The sequence below is a fragment of the Phocoena phocoena genome, chromosome 13 (assembly GCF_963924675.1).
Source record: "Phocoena phocoena chromosome 13, mPhoPho1.1, whole genome shotgun sequence".
NCBI classification, from domain to species: domain Eukaryota; kingdom Metazoa; phylum Chordata; class Mammalia; order Artiodactyla; family Phocoenidae; genus Phocoena; species Phocoena phocoena.
The window spans coordinates 44,286,353-44,310,006 of record NC_089231.1 but is presented as its reverse complement, the minus strand read 5'-3'; the positions used below and the strand labels follow the sequence as shown (position 1 = coordinate 44,310,006).

The following is a 23,654-nucleotide window of genomic DNA, read 5'->3' as shown; positions in this document are numbered from 1 at the left end:
ACCACTTTTCCTACCCTTCTGAGATGAGTACAATTATTCCTACCTGGTTTGGGGTAGAAAATGTGGGTCAAATTTTATGAACTGTATTCAAGATAAGAGACAAGAAAATAGAAAGCTTATGGGCTTTACACTTTCCTTTTTAATCTCTTTTATCCTAGTTACTCTCTAAAACATGGGTAGTACCAAGTTTAATGGAAGGTTTTCATTTTATTTTGCCTGATATCTGAAGAAAGAGATAAGATTTAAGGGACAATCCCTTTGCTGTTTTGAAACAGAAATTAACCCACAAACTGCAGCTAATTTTCATCATTGTAAGAAAAAAAGAATTCATCATGTTTGATCCATTCTCCTTGTGAATATGTACAGGAGGGAAGCTACAGAGACCCAGGATAGAATCATGTTTTAGTTAGAGGCAGAAGAAATAGGCCCATGGTTTTGTCCAAAGCCAGAGCTCAGATCACTTTATGGGTTAACTCTGCCTCCTGAATTCGCAGTGATGTCTTCTGAGATAACTGTAGAATATCATTAGAAAGAGGTTTTAGAAGTATTTACATCTTCAAATGGGTGAGGATTCCCATTTTGAACCAGGAAGCTAAGAATGTAATGTACACTGGATACAGATGAACAGATCTATAAACAGCTTCCCTATGGGTCTGACGAGGAATAACTCATCATCCGGGAAATTCAGTAATTAAGTAGAGCCTCCTGGACACAGCTATAGATAGAATGGACTAGGAAAGTTTGGCAGTGTCCCACTGGTGTCAAAGCTGTGCTAGTTTTTTAATTGTTAAGAGATACTGGTTACAAAGTGGGTACTATATCGTATTAATTGAACATGCATATATAATCATTTTAAACTAGCATGCCTTTATAAAAAAAATGTTCTCCAAAATTTGTATATTCATCCCACTATATATATGAAAAACATAGTGTTTACATTTACCTAAATATCTATTTTATTCCTACATTTACCATAATTCCTTTCTTTTCATTAAACTCTAGTATGCTAATCTGTGACATTATAAGCTACAAATAACTAATTTCCTAAGTTATTCTTACCTTAACCACATACAGAACTCCTTCATTGGTTTTGGGATCTGTTACAATTTTAAAATTTCCATTTTCATTGCCCTTTAAAATGGTATAATTAGCTCTCCAATTAGCAGTATTAATTAAATCCTTATCCGTAACGGCAACACGTAAGATTTCCACATCAATTGTATTTTCCTCCACTGATATCTCATACTAAAATAATAAAAAACAACAAAAAAAAGTTTAATTAGTAAGTCTCACAAAAATAAAACACCAGGTAAAGTCAGCCCAGTTCTTCTAATTTCTAAAGTACTGTGTTAACATGACTTTAAACCCCAAGTCCAAACTACTGACACGTGGCTGGGAATACTTCATTTGAAATCATGGGGCGTGGGTGGAGGTGCACATATGTAGCAACTAACACTACATTGTACATTTTTCTTTTATTAATATCACACACTTACAGATAAACGGTTGAATGTTGGCAAGTTGTCATTCACATCTCCAATATTAATGATGCAAGTTGCAGTTGTCTGCAAACCAAAATATTGACCATCCATGTCTTGTACTTTTATTTTCAATTGGTATTTATCAGTTACCTGAAAAGTAAGTATTAATTACTGAGTGAAAGCAACATTGTAAATGAAATCTTAATATACACTCTATAATTTCCCTTGCATTCAAAATTTAAGAGGTACACTATTAGATTTCATAGTTTTCATGTACTGGCAGAAGAACAATTTCCTCACACTAGTAATTTTCAATTAATTTACAAAAATAGAGTAGTTTCTCAAATTGAAAATGCTACTCATGGAAGTAACTGGTTTTAGCATTACTTAACAGAAAGAGAAGATATAGTCATAGTACATTTTAAATTGCCTAGTAATTAATCAAAATCTTTATCTCCTATGCAAAATACATTCTTATATTCAAAAATACACAACAGTTACTCTATACCAGTCTCGTAATGACGCAATAAAGGTATCCTCCTGTAAAAAAAGGTGGATTTTAAATATTTACTTTACATTTACTAAAAGATCATTAAATTAGCATGAAAACAAAGTTCTGGAACTATGTAATTTTTTCTTCTTCATGGAAAATAGATTCTGGTTCTTAAGGGTTTTCCGTTCTTCAGAGATTACAGAAGGCTCATCACTGGTTTTAAAAATTGTGTATCTCCGGGCTTCCCTGGTGGCGCAGTGGTTGAGAGTCCGCCTGCCGATGCAGGGGACACGGGTTCGTGCCCCAGTCCGGGAAGATCTCACACGCCGCGGAGCGGCTGGGCCCGTGAGCCATGGCCGCTAAGCCTGCGCGTCCGGAGCCTGTGCTCCGCGGCGGGAGAGGTCACAACAGTGAGAGGCCTGCGTACCGCAAAAAAAAAAAAAAAGTGTATCTCCTCATAATGGTTTCATTTGTCACAAGTGTTGAGATATGGAAGGATTAACAACAACACTAATAATAATGTCTCTGGACTGAACATTAGGAGGCTTGGGTTCTACTTCCAAGTTCAAAAATAACAAATGTACTCTTGGGCAGTTGGAAACGTATTTTTCCCTAGCTTTCCTCTTCTATAAAATTCTAACACCACCTTCCTTTATAATTCACCTCTTTTCATAAGACTAAATTATATGTAAAAAACTATCCTAACTGTCCACCTAGAATATTCACCCTTCTCTTAAAAAGCCACCTTCTTTGGGCTTCCCTGATGGCACAGTGGTTAAGAATCCACCTGCCAATGCAAGGGACACGGGTTCGAGCCCTTGTCCGGGAAGATCTCACATGCCGCGGAGCAACTAAGCCCGTGCGCCACAGCTACTGAGCCTGCGCTCTAGAGCCCGCGAGCCACAACTACTGAGCCTGCGTGCCACAACTACTGAAGCCCGCGTGCCTAGAGCCCACGCTCCGCAACAAAAGAAGCCACTGCAATGAGAAGCCCGCGCACCGCAACGGAGTAGCTCCCACTTACCGCAACTAGAGAAAGCCCTCGTGCAGCTATGAAGACCCAAAGCAGCCAAAAATAAAATTAATTAATTAATTATTTTAAAAAAGCCACCTTCTTCCCTTTAGACCTCTTAAACTTTCTAGCCCTCATGTATTACCTAAAATAAAACTAATATTTCTCTCGATCACTATGCTTTTTACAAACCCAATTTTTCCCAATTTACTCTTCTCTCATAATCAGTCACATGAGAGTTAAAACTTCATGGCCTTATTTCATTAAAAAAAATTTTAAAAGCTCATACTAGTATTACTTATGGGAGGGAATATGTATTCTGTTTGTAATAAACTATGATTTATTGGGAATGATCAACTGGCTGATAAAACAAAGAAAGGAATCAAGTTTGGGACCTAAATATTAACTTGTGATATCTTCAGATGGAAGAAAAATTCTGATGTTTAAAGAGCTTAGAGGGCTGAAGGCCAACAATAAAAAAAATTGGAAACCTGGGATCAGAAAGTGAGTCCAGAGCTCTCTTGGGTAAAAGCACTCCAAGACTCCTTCATTAGTCAAATGTTTTCAACTGATTTATCCGAAGGATCTATTCAAGGCTTGATGATAAAAGAGAATTTGGTCTATAATCTGCTCTTTCTGAGCACATAAATTCCATGAAGAATCTGTATAATTTGTACAGCTGTGACAGCAATTGAATGAATTGGCATTGCAAATGAAATTGCATACTTCACTGGCACGTACTCATGGTAAAAATAAATTATAAATTATAAAATTGAATTAAAATTAAAAATTTACCTAGGAATGTCCTTGTAAATGCAGTAAAAATGATTAATTTTAATAAATTTTATTAGATTTCAACCCATAGTCTATCTAAAGAAATGGGAGGTATATATAAAGCACTTCTGCGTAACATAGTATGATGTTCTTTTCATGGAAAAGTACTTGTGTGATTGATTTATAAGCTGAACTAGCTATCGGGGTTTTTTTTCATAGAATAACATTTTTACATGAAAGATACCTATGGTTATTCAGACTGGTATATTTGGAAGACATTTTGTCATAGGTAAGGTGACTATGTCATTTCAAGGAAAATAGCTATTTGTTGCCAATGGTCAATTGGAGTTTTCAAGCCAAAATGAGGATTCTGGAAAACTTTTATGAACCATCGTGATATTAATGGAGATGAGGAGGTGATTTTTTCCAATATTGCTTAATTAGATGTGTCAATATTTGGAGGATCTACATAACTCAGTGAGTCAATATTTCCTATATGACTAATGCACGATGTTACAAAATCACACATGGTAAACTATGCACTCATAGCAGAAGAAAGACCAATGTATTTTGATGTAACAAGGTAAAAAAGTTCATGGACAAGGCTTCTTCAGAGTGCACATTGCAAAACACATTTATGACACTACCACTTGTCAAGATTTGGTGTATCAAGGAAGACTCTCCACAATGATCTGAAATTACTGTTAACATACTCTTTTCTAACTTCATATCATGTTGGATTTTCTTTGCATACTTCGACTAAAACTATATAACAGACTGAATGCAGGAGATGTGAGAATCCATTGGTCTTATACTAAGTCAGGTATTGAAGAGATTTAGAAAATGCATAATAATGCCACTCTTCTCACTAAATTACTTATTGTTTTAGAAATGTAATCATTTCTTATAAAAATATTATTTACATTAACATGTAATATATTATTTTAATTGGGTAAATAAATACATAGTTTAAACTTTTATAGTTTTAAACACTTACAGATTAAATAGTGATAAATATAAGCCACATAAACAAAAGATCTTTGGAATTTCCAATAATATTTAAGACTGTAAAGGGGTCCTGAGACCAGAAAAGTTGCAGACCACTTCTCTAATCCATGCGAGACGGAGAGGAAATGAATCGATATGAGTTTTAGGAATCAAAGAAAAACGTGACAAACACATATTACTATATTTTAATATTAAGGATTATAAACGTAGGAAGTAGGCCAGAATAAAGGTTTGGTGGAGGAGGTAATAGTTTAATAACAAAATGAACAATTACTAAACTGGGGTAGTTGCAGTAGAAATGGACAGAATGTGAATGTTACGATCACTTTGGAGTCAATATCAAATGCTTTGGAAAGTAATTTGATCTACAAGAGGAGACATCAAATACAATTTTGAGAACATGAATCCAAGGTGACATTAGAAAAAATGTGTAAAGGAAAAGAAGGTACTAATGGCATTTTAACTAGAGAACATGGGAAGGAGAGCATGTTTAGAAGGAAAGAAGAATTCATTTCTAGATGTACTGAATCTTAGGTACCTGTGAAATGTTCAAATAAGGATTTCTAGCAGTCAACTGAAAATGTTAAACCAGAGATCAGAGACAGATAAACTTTTCATTTAATCTATGTAAGGGGAAAGAGTATAGATGAGATTGTTGATGAAGAAATGACACAGATAGAAAAAGAAGCATCGTTATCTGTAGATAAGAAAATTCTGAAAGTTTTACTTTTCATATATGACATTTCTTGTTTTTTACAACTATAAATATGTTTATATTAGGAAATTTGATTTTATAAAACATACAATTCAGGAGAGAATGAATTAGCGGTTCAAAATCAGAGCACTGCAAGGTCAATGACCTCCATCAACCTACCCAAAATAATTTTTGTTAAATCAGATTCACAACATGCTTTTCAAAAGCACATCTGCAGGTGGTATACAGAGATATGCAGGTACTGCTAAGTAGCCATGTGATAATCAGGCTTTATTTGTTAATATTTATGTTACCTCTCTGTCTAGCTGAGATGATGTTGTGGTGATCACACCTGTAGCTGGCTGCATAAAAAAGAGGGTGCGTGATGCTGGTAACTGCTCGATGATGGAGTACATTAGACGCGTGTGCAGTGTGTCAGGCTCATCTTCGTCAGTTGCACAAACCTGTCCCACGGTAGTACCTACATATAGAAAAATCCTCTTTAATTTCAAAAACTTTTACAGTTTCAACTTTCCCTTTATTTGACTCCTCTCCATCTACCACAAAAAAGTTTTGGACCACATAATTGATAATAGTAATAGGTTTTATACATTTTCAGACTTCTATATAAAATAGCACTTACTTTTAAATATCCCAGCGTTCCAACATTTTGGAATTTGGTGACCATATTTGTATTTACTGTATTTATTGTATAAATTTATAAATGTTGATAATATCCCTCCATGGCCTTTGTATTCCTAGACTAAAGAATTCCAATTATTCTTCAACCTTTTTCTATTTGTAAGCCTACACTTAAATTGATCAGATGGGTCAGTTTGCTCTGAAAATTCTTGGTTTAGTTAGATCTTTCTAATGGAAGACTCAAAATCTGCATTCCGACTCCTAGCTGAAATGGTCAATTTTCAGAAGATTGAGAAAATATATTATTCTCCATGACCTTTATGATAATGCTCAGAATACTGTCTATCATTTAATCACTATAGAACATCAGCCAGCTCTCTTCAAGGCCAAGACATCCATTGCTCAAAGACTTATTCTTTTTCAGAAAAGAATATTCTAAAAATATTCTTAGAATATTTAGAAAATATGGTCTCCTAAAAGTATTTATTTTACCTCACACAGGAAGGCAAAGTAACATTGAGTCACTCCTATTTTTCAGGCACTGTGCTTAGCCCTCAAGGTATATTGTGCTTCATTTAACCTTCAAAACAACCTTGTGTATTAATATCCCATTTTACAGATGAGGAAACCGAGGCTTGTCAAGATTAGGAAACTTGCCCAGGGTCATATCAGACAGCTAGCAAAAGGCAGAGTAAAATGCCACCTACAGCCACCTGTCTGGCAAGTCCCTTGTTCTTGGCAGCAGGATGTGCCACCTCCCAGGGGCCAGAGTGAAACTCAGCTAATAAATTTAAACATTAAGTTGCCGTATATTGCCACGGTAGGTACTCACCAACTCTGCTGTTTTCAGAAACATTAAAAATGTAAGTTGTTTCTGTAAAAATTGGGAAGTTATCATTCTCATCCTCGATTCTGATTAGTAGGGGCAGTGGAGATTCTGGAGTATATCCATCCTTAGTTGTTGCAAAGGCAACTAGCTGTGAAGAGAGTAAAATTGAAAAAAAAAAAGCAAAAAAAATACGGTTCAAACTTGCTTTCGCTTTGGCTTTCATTTGGAGACTGTTCAGCATCACAGTGTGGATTTCACCATTTGTTACTGTTTTTGGATGTGAACATAACCTTAATGCCAGAAGAGATGGTTAATTTCATGGTGCACTATAGCATTTTGTGTTTAAATTTATCTAATATAATAACATAGCTAAATTTGGTTACCTCACCATTGCTGTATTGTTGTTTATGAGTGTAAGGGTTTTTATTATTATTTTCCCGAAAGTGTCTTGAGAACTATTTTGCTTTGTTTGAAAGTTTCAGGTGCATGAATTTTAAATACAATTTTCTGGATCTTTTATAACTTTGAATTCTTAGGATTCCAAATTCCCCAGGTGCAGTTAACTGAGATATTATTTTATTTTCTAATTAGAATTTTAGGCATATTGATGATTGTATTTAGATAACTTTCTTCATAAGAATTTTTTAATTTAAAAAAGGGGAGTCAGAAATGGACCAAATGAGTGGTTATACATTGGGTCTAGAATGCGATTTATTCTTTTGATTTTATAATATGAATTTCAATTCCAATTTTTCTCATAACAGCTATCATAGAAAGAACAGACCATCACAGGTACTTAGAAGGTCATGTTGTAGTAATTCTAAAGCTAAGTAATTACATCATCCAAAATAGATATAAAATAATTAAAACTAAGTTAAGCAAAATGACCAGCTCCTGTTGGAAAATCAACACAACATTAGGTTAAATCCTTATATATTAACGCTCATCCCACCACAGGAGGTTGCCCAGATGATGAAAAGACCTAGTTATCCTAGTTAAGCACTGTCCACACTCCTTACTTGCTCACCACAAGTTAACTTTCTCTCATTGCAAAGGTACCAAGGCTTAACTTCTGAACTTGACTTACCTCCTATGGTATCACTCTCAGTACCATAAGAGGTTCACAGATCTTTTCTGCCAAATAAATAACTACTGTTCAAAGTGGTACTCTTTTTTTCTTTTGAAAAGAAAAATAGTAAACTGTAATTCGCAGAACAATCTAATAGAATCGAAGGCTATTTATTCTATAAAATTCTTTTTGCTGCCAGTCAGGTCTGTACTATCAGATATACCCAGAGCACGGATGCCAAAAGTCAGAAAACAGTCAAGAGTAAATGAACTGAGGAAGGCAGACGAAATAGCCACGTTTAATTTTACTAATACAATATGTAAACTTTAGACTTACCTCAAAAGATGGATACTTTTCACGATCTACAGGACGAGTACAAAACAGGTTTCCAGTATCTCTCTCTACATAAAATAAATTTAGAGGTTCTTTGTCAACTCCAGGCCCACTTATGGAATAGTAAATAGTGTAGTTTTGTGCTGTATCAGATTGAATCTAGAAAGTAGACATCATATACATAAAAGACAAATTTGTATTTCAGCAAAACTTTCATTTATATACTTATGCAATCATACTGACATTCTACAATAAGTAATTGCCCTCTTTAATTTATTATTATGTCTGAATAAAAAGCAGCAATAGAATAAGGAAGCCTAATAATTGTGAAATTCAAGAGCAAGGCATGAGGAAAATAATGCAATAGCATCTTAGCTTTCCGGAATAACTAAGAAGTACTTTAAAGGCTACATGTAACTACATGGATCAAGCATTTTGGACTTTCCCTGTCTTAGATAACAAAGTATTCTGAGCATGAAAAGTTATCCTTCTGTCAAAGTTTTACACCTCAAGTTTTATTATATATAACATAATATTTGAGACACTGAGTTTAAAGTATACTGTCGGCAGGCAAACATTTGGAAAGTGGTTTCCTTAATTAGTTTTTGTTATTTCTCAGCATCTTCTCTATTATAGGGGCTAAATGGGAGGATGAAAATGGAAATGACGTAATATCCTGGCAAGTGTGCTACTTTGGTATTTGATTCAAAAAAAATTTTTTTCCAAATTGTTTTCACCCTCTTAGTAGGATCCTTATCTATTAGGATGACTAACAATTATTTTCTAACAATTTCTTTCTCAACTTTAAAATGCTCTTTTCTCAGCTGCATTGAATTTGTTGATGGGATATAAACAAGGATTCTCTCTCACCATTTCAAGAACTGGGGGAAAAGAAACCTAAGAGCTAGACTGAATGGTAGTGACCACTGATAAGGGAGGAAGGAAAGAAGATTTGCTGGGGTTTCCACTAAAAATGAAACAGGGGAGAGAAAATGTGGATCCAGTATGATTTAAGCAGTGGACCTGGGAAGAAACCATGGAAAGGTGTACGTGTCTTTCCCCTTCATGGCATTTGACCTGTTATCAACAATTTCATCCTTTGTTACGGAAGGCGTTTTGGGATTTTCTAGACTATGCCCAGGCTCTGAGATACCCTTGATGATATGAAAATTCATTAAGGAAGCATGTGTTTGACAGTGCTATATGGGTTTTACAGTTTTATAAATGGCTTTTGCATGACTAAAACTGCAAAAAAAAACTATACGTAGGTATACAGAGATGCATTTATACCATATATTGAAACATATGATAGACATACTCACCCATACATTCATACACACATACTTTTTAAATAACTGCATACTCATTGTCTAAATTTTTTACAAAGATGGAAACCATAGACTCTCACAGTGGAAGGAAAGTAAATTATACCTGTTGAAGAAAAAGTGGGAAAGGACCCAAGGAATTCTCAGACACTGAACAAGGAATAGGAGCCCATCTTCTCTTGGCACGTATTAGAACTTTTTCTTGAGAACGCCTTTTCCTCAGTACCTCAATTTAGAAGACAAAAAAATATTAATAATAAATATTATTTATTTAAAAGCCAACAACTACATTATTTTCAAACTTTAAAACTCTGATACATCTTTCTCCTCTCATGAGGATTAGATGGGGAGGCGTAAGACCATGGTAGTGCTTGAAAACCAAACGAAATGTCAATACTAGAAAAAAAATAACCAAGACATCCCTGCCCTAACTGTTATCACAGCAATCCTCTTGAGAAAATAACTTGGTGGGAACATGGAAGAGAGAGAGATGAAATTGGAAGCCTAGAAGCAAAACTGAAAAAAAAAAAACAGAACTGTACTGTTGCCACACTGCCATGCAAAAACATGGGAGGAGAAATATGCAAAGAATGTAAGTAGACAGGTGCCCTTCTAAATTTAGCATAAGCGTCTTCCACTCACCGGCAACTAGGAAGAGCCAGGGGACCAACAGAGAGATCTGTGTCAGAACGAGGAGAGAAATATGGTGACAACTCTCAAACAGCTGTCATGAGTAATGGCCAGTGGTTGAATGAAGTCATTTTGATCTTGGATGTCAAAAAGTCATAAGTATGTGTGAAGTCCAAACCTTAACCTAAGATAGTCCTCCATTTTCTAAGACTAAAAATTATGCTAAGATACATGAGACCTACCTCTGGATGCCTCATGTATCTCAGAGTAATTAACCATGGCATGACCCTATATTGCTGCCCAGAATAGGACACCATCCTAAGTCATTAACATGCCATATGAGTTCTTGAATAATTAAAAGCTACAAAGTCCAAGTTATATACAAATATCTTAAACAATAATGTTTCTTGTTTTGGAAACCTATTCCACAGTGAAGATCAAGAAATGCTTCTCTGTGTCTAATCTCAAGCTCTCATGCTGTCCCATATCCCAATTTCTCCTTTTAAGTCCCAAATAAAAAGAAATTATAACCTGTGATAACATAGGTTGAACAACCCTTTTCCATTTCAAAAATGTTAACTTGAGTCATGACTTTTATTCTTCTTCAAGCTAAATTATCCCATATCTTTTTTGATTCACATCTTCCCTGGTCATGTTAGTTCCACCTGAAGAAAACAGTTCGTCATACTTCATTTTTATACTTTGGTATACCTCTGTTTGTTGCTCTAAAAGGACAAGTATTTTCTTCTCTTCTTGGGTCTCTGTGTTGGAAAGTAATACGGTAAAAGATCTCTTCGCTGAGGACAAAAGAATGGCATTTGTTGTATAGACTGAACCATCTTCTAAAATTTGGAAATCAGGATCACTTGAATGAATTAGATTTGCAGATTTAAAGCACTCCTTCAGGTTAACTGTAGAAAATGTACAGAGCAATCATTTGTAAGGTAAAACAAAGCAATATACAGCTTTAACAGTAAGCTATGCATTTGAGGTGGGGCAGTCAAAAACTTTAATTACACTGACACTTGTAAGTTTTGCATTTTTAAAAGGATATATGAAACTATACGGTTAATTCAGTTGTGCTTAACTAAACGTATCCGTCACTTCTGATACCTACTTCACAGCCTTTTAAAGAAGAGACATTTGTTCTGAAATCAAAGCATGTGAACTCTACAGTCTGAATATTAAACTCACACCAAAAAAGTTTTTCTTTATTAACTGAAACTAGCCACAGAGCAATACATGAGAACACTTAAAATAAGTTAAACAGAATCTAGAGATTAAAACTGGCAGTTTTTACATTAAATTATTACTGAACTCTTTGCATCTGTTGTTAAATAGTCATCGTATTCTGTGTCTTCATTGGTCTGATCTTTTGGTATACATTTGAGTTATATGAAAAAAATAATGGAAAACAAAATATGTGGAAGTAAATGTTGTAAGATGCCAAAATATTTTAGGATAAAAATCCAAAAACAACACCTTTAAACTCAAGAAATAGTTTCAATACTATTTCTCAATTTCATAGACGTGTTATAACATATACCATATCCTTCGTCTAATGTAAATATTAGTAATTACTCAAACTAAACAATTTTAACTACTTTATATAATCATGTTTTTCAATAAAGTACAATATTCCGTTCATTGGATTGACACCATATATATTTTTTAAAAAGTATTGGAATGTACTATATTAGTTTTAACTATTAGTTCCAATAGAGTTATCCTCCTAAAGATTACACTAATTTTACAAGATCATATACCGAATTAGGATTTAGTACATATTTTGGCACTTTCTTACCTCTACCAATATATTTTACAGCATCTAGTTTGGAGGGAACATGTAGTGTCACTGTTTTGCAGGCATCACAGGCAAATGTTAAGATCTAAAAAAAAATCAGTATTATACATTAAAAAGAGCCTTTTCATGTGTACATAGTTTACACAAATTTGTATAATTATAAATCTGTTTATATAATTAGCAAAATAAAATAAAAAGCATACACTGGATTAAGAATTCAGAAAAAAACTGCATAGAAGACAAGAATAAAAACAACAGACTAAGAGCCATGGATCCCTCCCTCACAAAGCATGTAAACTCAGAGAATTGCTTATCCTCTTGGGCTTTGTTTCCTAGTCTGTAAAATGAAGTCAATAATAATTTCACTAACTTAGTGGATATACTGAGAAACCAATGACACCCTTTTGTGGGAAAGCACTGGAAACTATTAGGAAGGCAGCACAGGTATGTAAAAGGAAAGAGAAACAAAAACAAATTTAATGAGCCAGCAAGTTGTTTCAATTAACTGTCAACTGTCTATGAGTTTTGTTACCAAATCAAAAATATCCTAAAGAAAATTCCAATGCTTTTAAAGAGAAGCACTGACTCATTGCCATGGAGTGACTTAAAAAGTATTTACATATGACCCCACGCATATAAGCACATGACTTTGAAATATGAACTTATTTTGAAGTTCTCAATAATGAGAATTAAGGTCAGTGTTAAAAATATTTCACTTAAAAAATTTAAATGATTTAGTGATTTATGCTGAACCAATTCCAATACAATATATATTTGAGCACAGTGAAAATAAATTCTGTTCTCTCTGAAACTTTATAATGGATGCTTCTGAAAGTTTCAGTTTTTTGCAAAGGTTTTTGACGAAAAGCAAAACAGCCAACCAGCATTTACACTGTTATTTAAACTTTTATTTTTTTGGGCCGTACCGCGCGGCCTGCAGGATCTTACTTCCCCCACCAGGGATCGAACCCATACTCCCTGCAGTGGAAGCTCAGAGTCTTAACCGCTGGACCGCCAGGGAAGTCCCTACACTGTTATTTAAAAGTCTATAAACATAAATTAAAATCATCAAAATTTGGATGAAAATTTTTATTTCCAAAATACACTAAAGACCCTTTAAGTATCTAATTTAATTATGTATGAAGGACCAAGCATGGCAGAGATTACATTTCATTTGGAACTCAGAGATGGACATGACAAAGAGACTGTACTTGAATTAGAAATAAAAAGATGAAAAGAATCTTCATTGGTTGCATAGCCCAGAGAGAATAGGAGTAGAATCAGACATGTGAAGAGTCCAGCTCAAGGTGACAGAAGGCATACACCCACTGATTCATTCAACCAACATTTCTTCTTTCTGCCTAGGTGCCAGGAAGTGTTCAAAGGTTACTACGGTGAACAAAGAGAACTTGACCTCAGAGATTATTTTACACTAAAAGACAAGAAGTAAATACACAAATGCACAAAGGTCACACAATGCCAAGAGTAAGTGTTACGAGAAAAATAAAACAGGAAGAGAAGGTGATAAAGACCAGAAACTTGAGTGAAAGCAGGATGCAAACCAGTTCACTAACTGGGGAAGAGTCTTCCAGGTGGAGCGAAAAGCCAGGCCAAAGGCCCTGGGAGGGGACTTCACCTGGTGCGTTGAAGGAACAAAAAGAAGGGTGTAGCAGTAAACACAGTGAGGGAAGAGTGAGAGGACATGATATTGAAGAGACAATCATAGGCATATCATGTAGGGTCTAAAAGGCCATAGTAAGGAGTGCAGATTTTATTCTGAGGGCAAAGAGAAGCACAGTAGGTTTTAGACACTGTGGAGTGGTGTCACGTGGTGAGCATTTACACAGACTCATTCCGGTGGCCATGTGAGAACAGACTATGGGGAAGACAGAGTGGAAGCAAGGAGACCCATTGGGAGGAACCTATCTGAGAGGAGAGGTGGTGACTTGGACTAAGGTAAAAACGATGGAAAAGGTGAGAAGTGGCCGAATTAAGACAATATCTCAGATAACAGTATCCTGGACATCCAGTCATTCATGCATTCAACAAATACTTACTGAATGTTCTAATATGTACTAGACACAGCGCAGTAAAAGGGATTCTCATGAAACGTTCAATTCAAGGATAAGACTTATTTGTAATTTCAATAATGGAGGATAAAATCTATGACAGGGAAGTACAGGATGCTTTGGGAGAGCACTAGGAACCAGCCTCCTCTAAGAGCCAGGTGAAGAGAGGCAACAAGTTAGCCATGTCACAGGGAGGCACAGCTTGTATGCTGCAAACATAGGAACTTAGGAACTTTGCATATGCAAAGGCCCAGAGATGACACAGACTTGAAAATGCAATTTGCGATGGTTGATGCATATAGCACAAGAGGGACAGGAGTTTAAACTGGATTCACAGAAGTAGGTGTGGGACAGGTCCTGAACAGCCTTAACAAAGTACACATATATATTTTTCTTCCTAAAGATAATAAGAAACCAAAGATTTGTTTTAAGCAGATAAATTACATAAGCAGCTTTCTATTTGAATAAGGTTAACTCTGACCAGTGTGACAAATGAATTAGGGGAACAATTTTCATTTCCAATAATGGGACTTAGGGCATTCAGTCCAACCCCCAGGTCAAAACTAAAAATGATGGATACATGTTTTTAAACCATCCAGCTAGGCAAAAACTGAGGATAAAGCTGGAACACAGTAGTAACCAGAAACAACTTCTAATCTGAAAAGATTAGATTCTGGCTTTTTGGCCTCAAGAGAGGGGAGTGAAATCAAAGCACAGACCTGGCTAAGATCTAGGAGAAGATCTGTCCACATTAATCTGGATCTCCAAATGCGAAACCTTCATTGTAAGAGTAAGCTAGAAGTAAACTGGTCCTCACATGGATTTGTGATCCACATTCACATCACTCATTTGCTCTAGGAAACACAGGCCGCTAATTAGTTTAAAGAAGCCTTGGCATGTGATCAGCACCATAGGTGCTGAAAACCACTTGACCAAGTCAATAACCATTCTTAAATTTTTTTTAAAAAGTGCCCCCAATAAGAATTGATAAGTGCTACTTCAATAGAATTTTATTTTATATTATAATGACATCATCGATGGAAAAGCATTAGCAGTGGCCTCACTAAACTCAGAAACAAGATAGACTTCCCAAGGGTCATCATCTACAGCTAACATTACATTAAAGTATATTAGGCAAGAGAATGATATTAGATGGCATATGAATTGAAAAGAAAGAGGTTAAAAAAAACCACTATTTGCATTTGATATGACTATTTATCTGGAAAACCCAAGGAAATTAACCACAAAACAATAAGAAAATTTCATAAGGGAGCAGAAACAGCTATTAAAATACAGAAATCATTAGTCATCCTACACATAAACAAAATCTGTTAAACAATATAATGGAAAAGAAGAAATCATTTTCAAAAGTGATAAAAAGTTAGAATACCAAAAAGTAAACTTAACAAGAAACATGTAAAGTTTGAGAAAAACCTGAAACTATTTCTGAAGGACACAAAAGCAGACTTGAACAAAAGAAATATATATTATTATTTTGGATAGTAAAAAATCAACAACGTAAGTATATCAATTTACACTAAGTTAAATTATAAAGTTTATGATCCCAATAAAAATCCCATTGGGGGCTTCCCTGGTGGCGCAGTGGTTGAGAGTCTGCCTGCCGATGCAGGGGACACGGGTTCGTGTCCCGGTCTGGGAAGATCCCATATGCCGCGGAGCGGCTGGGCCCATGAGCCATGGCCGCTGAGCCTGTGCGTCTGGAGCCTGTGCTCCTCAACGGGAGAGGCCACAGCAGTGAGAGGCCCGCGTACCGCAAAAAAAAAAAAAAAAAAAAAAAATCCCATTGGGCTTCCCAGGTGGCACAGTGGTTAAGAGTCCGCCTGCCAATACAGGGGACACGGGTTTGTGCCCCGGTCCGGGAAGATCCCACATGCCGCGGAGCGGCTGGGCCCATGAGCCATGGCCACTGAGCCTGCGCATCTGGAGCCTGTGCTCCGCAACGGGAGAGGCCACAACAGTGAGAGGCCCGCGTACCGCAAAAAAAAAAAAAAAAAAAAAATCCCATCAATATTTTTTCTGGAACTAGACAAGCAGATATAAAATGTAATAAGGAAAAATAAACAATTAAAGATAGAAACATTATGAAAAAGAAAAGCAATGAAAGGATATTAGCTTTAGCAGATACTGAAAGGTCTTATGAAATCTCAATAATTAAAACAATGCAGTATTTGGTATATGAATAGACAGAAAGAGAGTAGATGCATATAAATTGGAAAGGAAGAAGTAAAAGTTTCTATTTACATTTGTTACAATTGTATATAGACCATAGGGGTTGTAACTTTTTGTTAACACCCACTAGCCATTTATGAGTTTCTATTTCTCCACATTCTTGCCTACAGAGCCTGTTGTCAAACTTTTGGATGTTTGCCAAATGAGAAATGACATTTCAATGTATTTCTTTCTTTTTTTTGTAATACCATTTTTAAATTATTTGTTTTTCTAAAGATTTTTTTCTGATATAGACCATTTTTTTCTTTTTTCCTTTAACATCTTTATTAGAGTATAATTGCTTTACAACCAATGTAGTTTTAAACTCATCTTTCCTTACTATGAGTAAGGCTGAAATATTTTATAGGACATTTTTATTACTTCATGGTTTTTCAGGTCCATGTTCATGCTGGACTTCCTGATTTAGAAGAGCTCCAACCACAAGATGGAATTGTATAAGGAATGATTTCGATTTAGCAGTGGAGATCCCTGATGACCTTAGAGAGACAGAAACTTCATTAGGTGTTTAGGTAGAGGCAGCGTTCAAGTGGTTACTCAATGTGTGAGGTGAGGCAAGATGAGGAAGTTGGGAGAAGCTGATTCACAGAAGGGTGATGGAAGGGAAATGTAAGGGGTGTCCCCCAAGCCATTTTTTTTTAGTAATGTTCCTACTTTTCTTTAACACGTCTATCACACATGAGGCTCACAACCACAACAAGCATCTGAGGCTAGCAGGACTCTGCACAGACATGCACACGAGCATCAGAACGCTTAAGACCCACCAAGCCTTCCAGCCAGAATGCAGTAGGATGAGGGGGGTAGCCACAGCCACCCCACTTCTGGCCTATCCAGCTTTGAAGCTAAGGAAGGCCAAAGAATGAGGATTATTCAACTTTATTATTCAACTTTATTATTATTCCCTTATATGTGCTTTCTTCTAAAAAGGAAGCGAGAACACACGGAAAGTTGTGTGTGTCAGTATATAAGATCAAAGCTATTTATGGCCTGCGCCTTTTAGTACCCGTGCCTAATCATGCCTTTTCCTTCAAGGGCAATGTTTAAAAAGAAGTGTCACAAAAAAAAAAGTGTCAACTTTATTAAGAATCTAAGCAAAATCCGTTCCTTTTGTCATCAAAGACATATCTCACGACCGTTATTTACTCCCCTCTTGATTTCCTCAGCTGTGAACTATTACTTGCTGTGCACCCGGCCCTGTGTATGTTATTAATGTGCCCCGGGAATTTTAGTTAAGGGTTTGAAGTCCCTGGAGTTCCATGGGAAAGGCATTCTAATAACAGTAACAACTACAATTTCATTCGTTAAAAATTTCAGGACTTCGTTGTAAAACGAGAGCGGTAGAGTAAGGGAAATTACACGGATATTTCCCGCCGCCAGTTGCACCCCTCCCAGAAGGAATCCTCCCTCTGTCTGTTCTCCAGGTTCGTCCCCTTGTCCTTCAGGGTTAGGGACTGGAGCCCTAACGCCTGCGGCTCAACGTGAAAGGACACTACGCGCTTTGACCTCTGTACTTGGTCTATGTAAATTTTGTCCTTCCAGGGGACCCAGGAAGCCCTGACTGGGGAACCTCTGATCCCACAGTCTCCCAGGGGCTGCTCTCCCCGCACTGGATTCCCATGCCTTGAGGTCCCCCAAAGAGACCTCGGTCTTTCCTGCCAGGGAGGGGGGCTATCCCTTCCGAATAAGGCCACCTCCTTTTTCCCTCCCAGCTTTGGGGTCTTTGCTATTGGGTTCTTTAAAGCGGGAAGGAAACTAGAGCTGGAGGGCTTGGCGGGGGATGGAGGAGCGGGGAGAATCTGTATGCCTCCGAGGCGAGAAATCGGGAAAGCCACTTCCCCGAAGTTCAAGGGGGATGAAATCTCACGTGCTGACAAACAATGGAAACCGTACCAAGGACCACCTAGGGCCCGCCCATCTACTATCTTTAGGCGCAGAGGGTGGAGACCGCCCCAGCCCCAGCTCTTCCATCCCCCCTTCACTCACACACTAAGATCAAAAGGCGCCTAGTCCTTTCACCCAAGGACCTGCGATTTCGATCCCCAGCGGCTCCCCTCGTCTGCGGCCGGAGCCCGGCACTGAGGTCGAACGGACTGCCCCGCCCGGGGAGGAGCGCGAGGCGCAGAGGAGCAGCGCGGGGCGCGCAGCGCTCGCCGGCTTGTATCCAGAGGCCACGGTTTGGGACGGGCGTTTGCGGCCGCTCATCAGCCTGCGCTGATGACATCTACCGGAGACACTCTTCTCCTCCCCTGCGGGATCGCTGCGCCCAGCTCGCTCTCCTCTGTCTGCCCTCCCCCCTCCCCCAGCCTACGGCACTTTTTTCAGCCAGCCCCAGGCCCAAGAACAGCCCGCAGGGGCCGCCGCCACCACCAACCCCCGCTCCCAAAGTTTCCCCTCCCTCCCCCATGGGTCCGTGCGCCCACTCGGGACCGGGGTCCGGGCAGCCACTCACCGCGAGGGTCAGCAGGAGTTGCCAGCAAAGGGCTCCGCTCGCGGAGCCTGTGGGTCGCGCTACCGCCATGGGAGGACTCGGAGGCAGGTCGCCGGCTGAGGCACCGGAAGGCCGGGGTGGGAAGGCGCAGCCAGGCGAAGGGCCGCGGGCCAGGCGCAGGCTGGGCCGGCCGCGCAGGAGTGCGAGGCAGAGGACGTGGCGCGCGGAGGGAGCTGCTTTTCTTCTTGGTTTTTCTGAAGCTCCTGCGTCTCACCCCAGGAGCTTTTCCTCTGACCGAGGGTGGGGTTCCAGGCGCGTCCGAAACACACCGATCGGCCCCTCCTTGGTATTTTCTCAAGTCTTTATTTCTGGAAGAACGCCAACAGGTGGGAACTCCCTCTCGGCGCCACCCTTTTTCTGTGCTAGGTGTTTCTCACCGACGGACACCACCCATATGCCCCATCTCCCCACCGCCCCGGTATCCGCCTTGAGGATTAACAGCTGACCGTGCCCAGCAGAAGTCCTGACTGTAACGAGACTCGGTCTCCGAGCGCGTCCTGCCGCAGGAGGGGGCGCGCTCCCGGCCCCGACTCCGCCCCGTGCGCAGCGGCCAGTTTCAGACCCGCAAAGGCCGCCTGGGAGCTGGAGAGGTCGCGTTTTGTGTCACAGCTAACTGAGACCCGCCTATTAGAGGGTTGACCCCAGGTAGACTGTTTTATACACTCTTTGCTGGAGTTAATTTACTGCAGACATCCAAGTGCAATTCAGACAGAGGTTTCATCTGTGGCACACCTTTCTTGGGGTCTTGTTTGGTTGTTGTTGGTCTTCTTTTTTTTTTAACAGAAATGTCCTGGCCAGTATAGCAATGATACAAGGAAATTACAATAATTAATCAATTAAAATAAGGGAATCCAGGCATCAAGGGTGACTTACTACTGAAAATACATCTTGTAGACGTTGGTTAAATGTGGGCCTACTGATTTCATCCAAGACCCTCCTCTGTCACAGTTAAAGCCAACCACTGACCTTCTTGTAACTTACCTCCTAAATTGGACTCCTGGACGTCTGAGATTTCTCTCTTCCCTTTCCACCATAAAAACCAGAGTTCGTGGTAAGAAAAGAAAAAGAATAGGATAAAATGTATGTTTTGGTTTGAAGTATACTTAAACTAGATGAATTATAGGAGTACTTAACCTGGAAGATTAAAGTATAAAAGAGGTATGTTTGCAGCTCTTCAGAAAGCAATGACAGGGCATTCTGAATCATCCTCTTGCACCTCTTTTCAATTATGGCTTAAACCAGGGAATTCTGACCACAAAGGAGAAACCTGTCTGTTCCATTTCAATTGGTTTGTCTCCACAGGGATGTGTGGAGAAAACTTGTTTGAAAAGCCAGCCGTGATACATTTCAGCTCTTGAAAACATGTACAGTCCTAATACCATTATACACAGAGCCAAAATTATTATAATATTGACCATATACTTAAATTCAAAAGTATTGTCAAACAGTACCCGCGTTACATTCTATGTATTAGTCCCATGCTCTATTTTATTACTGAATGACAAATAATGAGCTGTTCTGTTGTCTCCATGTACATAAAATTTATCATTGAAACTTTGCTTGTAAAATAAGCCTGGGTCATCAGCATGAGACTATGGTTGACATCGTTCTGTTTCCATAATTTTTTAACCGTCATGTTTTTTCCAGCAATGCTTTCATAAACACACCTCATCCTATTAATGAAGATATCATGATCTCTAGCGTGAAGCTTTCCAGAGGAAGAGAAGCAAGCTAGTTTCAGGTTTAAGAAATCTACTCAGGCTGTCATCATAGCCCTTGACAATAGGACATTTCCAAACTCTTGCCTGCCCCTCAACCTTTAATGCCTAAGGGTAGCTCATGTTTTTCCACATTCCAGAAAAGGGGAGAAGAGCAATTTGAAAAGAATTCACCTTAGATATTTATTTTCACCTTTCACATTACGTAACTGATTGAGGCTACTAAGATGGTGATTTGTTTGTTTCACTGTGATTCTTTAAACAAAGAAATGAATTATAAACTCTAAACAAGGGGCCCAATTAATTTAATCGATTTAAATTAGACTGTATGGCTTCTGAAATAGATTCTTCTATACTACAATTTTGAAACAACAGGTATAAATTTGAAGAGACAATGAAATATGGGAAGATGAAATTTTTAAGTATGTCTTTTGGCTGTGAAGATGATTTTGCTGACTTGAACTGGTTTTCCATTCTGCTATAGTAAAGAGTGCACCAGACCAAAAGTCAGGACCAAGTTCCTTTGTGTCTTGGGCCACTCATGTAACCTTAACGCTCAGCACGCCTGTTTGTTAAGTAAGATAATTAAAGTAATACTAGATGCTGTCTATGGCACCTTCCACATCTAAAATTAAACTACTTAGACTCCTTGTGGCTTATTTTTGAGAAGTTGGCTGGAAATAGGTGTTCCTTTCCAAGTAGAAAGTCAGAACCAGAGTTGTCCTTAAAAAACTAAACAAACAGCAAGGCACTTGGGGCACATCTCTGCAACCTAGCTTCACAGTTTTTAATTTCAGAAACCGGAAACTGAACATATTAATGGCAACAAAAAAATACCACTTACTGATATGTACACAGGGACAGCTCTCTTTGAGCTGCGTGATTCCACTGTTGAAGCCTGGGGAGAAGGGTCCATGTGGACACGTGATCTTTAGGGTGCCTCTATCTTGGCGTGGCCAATGACACAGAATGGAACCTCAAAGCAAAGGAAACAGACCTAAGGGGGGAAAAATGAGGTTGAAGAACATTGTCTAGTTACTTTACAGGTGAAAGTGAAGAGGAAAACATCAGATAACCATAATAAAATGAGCACAATTAGACTATTTACCTCTCAGAGTTGTTACAAGATTAAATGATGCAGAATAAAACCTAGCATATTCTAAGAGCTCCATGAATGTTGGTTAATATGGGTATCCCTCTTCTGCCCACTGCTACCATACCTTTACAACCCACTCATCGCCCACCAGGCTTCATGCTTATGACAGTTCCCTAGTTCCTGTTCTTCCTCTTTGCTCAGGTACTGGTCTAGGGCTGAACCCCAGTGTTAATTCACTCACGACTTCCAAACCCTTCAGGCTCTGTCCCCCCAACACAACCCCCAGACCTCATCTGATTCAGAAGGATTAACTATGCAATACCAAAATGAGATGCCGCAGCTCGCGCTGGTTTTGTACTTACTGAAAATTGGGACCAATTTGTTTTCAACATTTAACAAACATTTATTGAATGTCTACCCTGTATGCCCATAGCCCTCTTGGCATGCATTCCTAGTATTGCAGTTAACATACTGAATAGAAATTCTGTTCACTTTTTCTATTTCTCATTTTACACTGTGAGCTTCTTAGGGCAAGGACCATCAGAATTCTTATATGATGGGAGAAAAGCTTTTTAAGTGCTGCCTTGTTCAATAAATAAAATATTTATTTTTTAATGCTGCCATATTTCTTTGAAGTTCTCTTCAAAATTGTCCTCAATAAAAGTGTACTAATCAAATTCAACTTCCATTACCTTTCAAAATATATTTTTGAAATAAATAAGGGGTAGAGTGTGAAATAAACAATCAGTCCGTTCTTATCGAAGTACTTTCACTTAAAAGACCCTCAATTAAAAAACAAGCCAATGAATGAATTCTGAGGCAGTTGTGTTGAACATGACCGTGTCTACTCTCGCCTTTAATAGAATGCCATTGACATGTGCCACTCTGGAGTGCTGTGAGCAAATATATCCATAAAACCACAGAATTTTCAATTATTTGCTTTACTAACTAACTAGTTTGACAAGTATTTATTCAGTATCAACTATGTCTCAGGCATTTTCTCAGCCCTGGGAATGCTGTGGTGAGCAACACAGAAAGGGCATGTGCTGGAAGGAAACGCCTAAGGAAGTACAATTGGGCTGAACAAGTACTCTCCACCTGCTATTCACCTCATGCGGACTCTTTTGTGAAAGAAAAGACTAATCTCAAGCTAAGTGCAAAATGATATATAAAGAGTGTTCTATAAGGATGAAACATCACCGACTAAAATTCATGTGTTAAATTCTGAAACGGACCTAGGGACAGGAAACTCACTGTTTTGTGAGATCACTTCACTTAGAACATATTTGCTCTTGGCTTCTTTGACAGTCATGTCTCCTGTTTTTCCTGTTTTCTTCTTCCCTTGCTGGCTGGGTCTGTGCATTCTCCTCGCCTGGATTCCTCTGCTCGACCTGACTTCTAAATATTGCCACACACAGACACATTTGCACTTTTTCAGATCTGTACTCGAGAGGCTCCTTCTACCATGGGTGTTTTGTATATGCTTCCCTTACCTGGAACTATCTTCTGTCTCTGGCCTAGCCCATCCAATAAATAGCAACTTTTATTTTCTCTCCCACCAGGTCAAATCCCTCTCTGATCAGGTCAAATCTTCCTCATTAAAAAACTGCCTAGGGCTTCCCTGGTGGCGCAGTGGTTGAGAGTCCACCTGCCCATGCAGGGGACACGGGTTCGTGCACCAGTCCGGGAAGATCCCACATGCCGCGAAGCGGCTAGGCCCATGAGCCATGGCCGCTGAGCCTGTGTGTCTGGAGCCTGTGCTCCGCAACGGGAGAGGCCACAACAGTGAGAGGCCCGTGTACTGCAAAAAAACAACCCAAAAAAACCAACTGCCTGTTCTTTAGAGCACTTGTCACAATTACAATGTTAAATTTGATTAATATTTGTTTTTCACCAAAGACCATACATTTTCATGACTGCACTTGACCTTTTTTGGTTCTCC

The 23,654-nt window shown here is 38.4% G+C and overlaps 2 protein-coding genes across 3 annotated transcripts in view; both read right to left on the bottom strand.

Moving 5' to 3' along the window:
* LOC136132751 (desmocollin-2-like) overlaps positions 1-18,928 on the bottom strand; it is a 30,404-nt gene extending 11,476 nt beyond the window's left edge. The window contains exons 1-9 of one of the 2 annotated variants that reach the window (XM_065889706.1): positions 18,860-18,928; positions 12,095-12,179; positions 11,002-11,201; positions 9,767-9,886; positions 8,339-8,494; positions 6,937-7,081; positions 5,777-5,943; positions 1,497-1,631; positions 1,060-1,245 (exon numbers count right to left, since the gene is read on the bottom strand). In XM_065889706.1, the coding sequence (XP_065745778.1) occupies positions 1,060-1,245; positions 1,497-1,631; positions 5,777-5,943; positions 6,937-7,081; positions 8,339-8,494; positions 9,767-9,886; positions 11,002-11,201; positions 12,095-12,179; positions 18,860-18,928 (1,263 nt within the window). Of the gene's footprint in view, positions 1-1,059; positions 1,246-1,496; positions 1,632-5,776; positions 5,944-6,936; positions 7,082-8,334; positions 8,495-9,766; positions 9,887-11,001; positions 11,202-12,094; positions 12,180-18,859 lie in introns of both variants that reach the window. The other variant, XM_065889707.1, reaches the window with a different exon arrangement.
* Positions 18,929-19,332: 404 nt separating this feature from the next.
* LOC136132556 (desmocollin-1-like) overlaps positions 19,333-23,654 on the bottom strand; it is a 38,902-nt gene continuing 34,580 nt past the window's right edge. Inside the window, 1 exon segment of the mRNA XM_065889456.1 lies at positions 19,333-19,522. Within this exon segment, the coding sequence (XP_065745528.1) occupies positions 19,333-19,522 (190 nt within the window).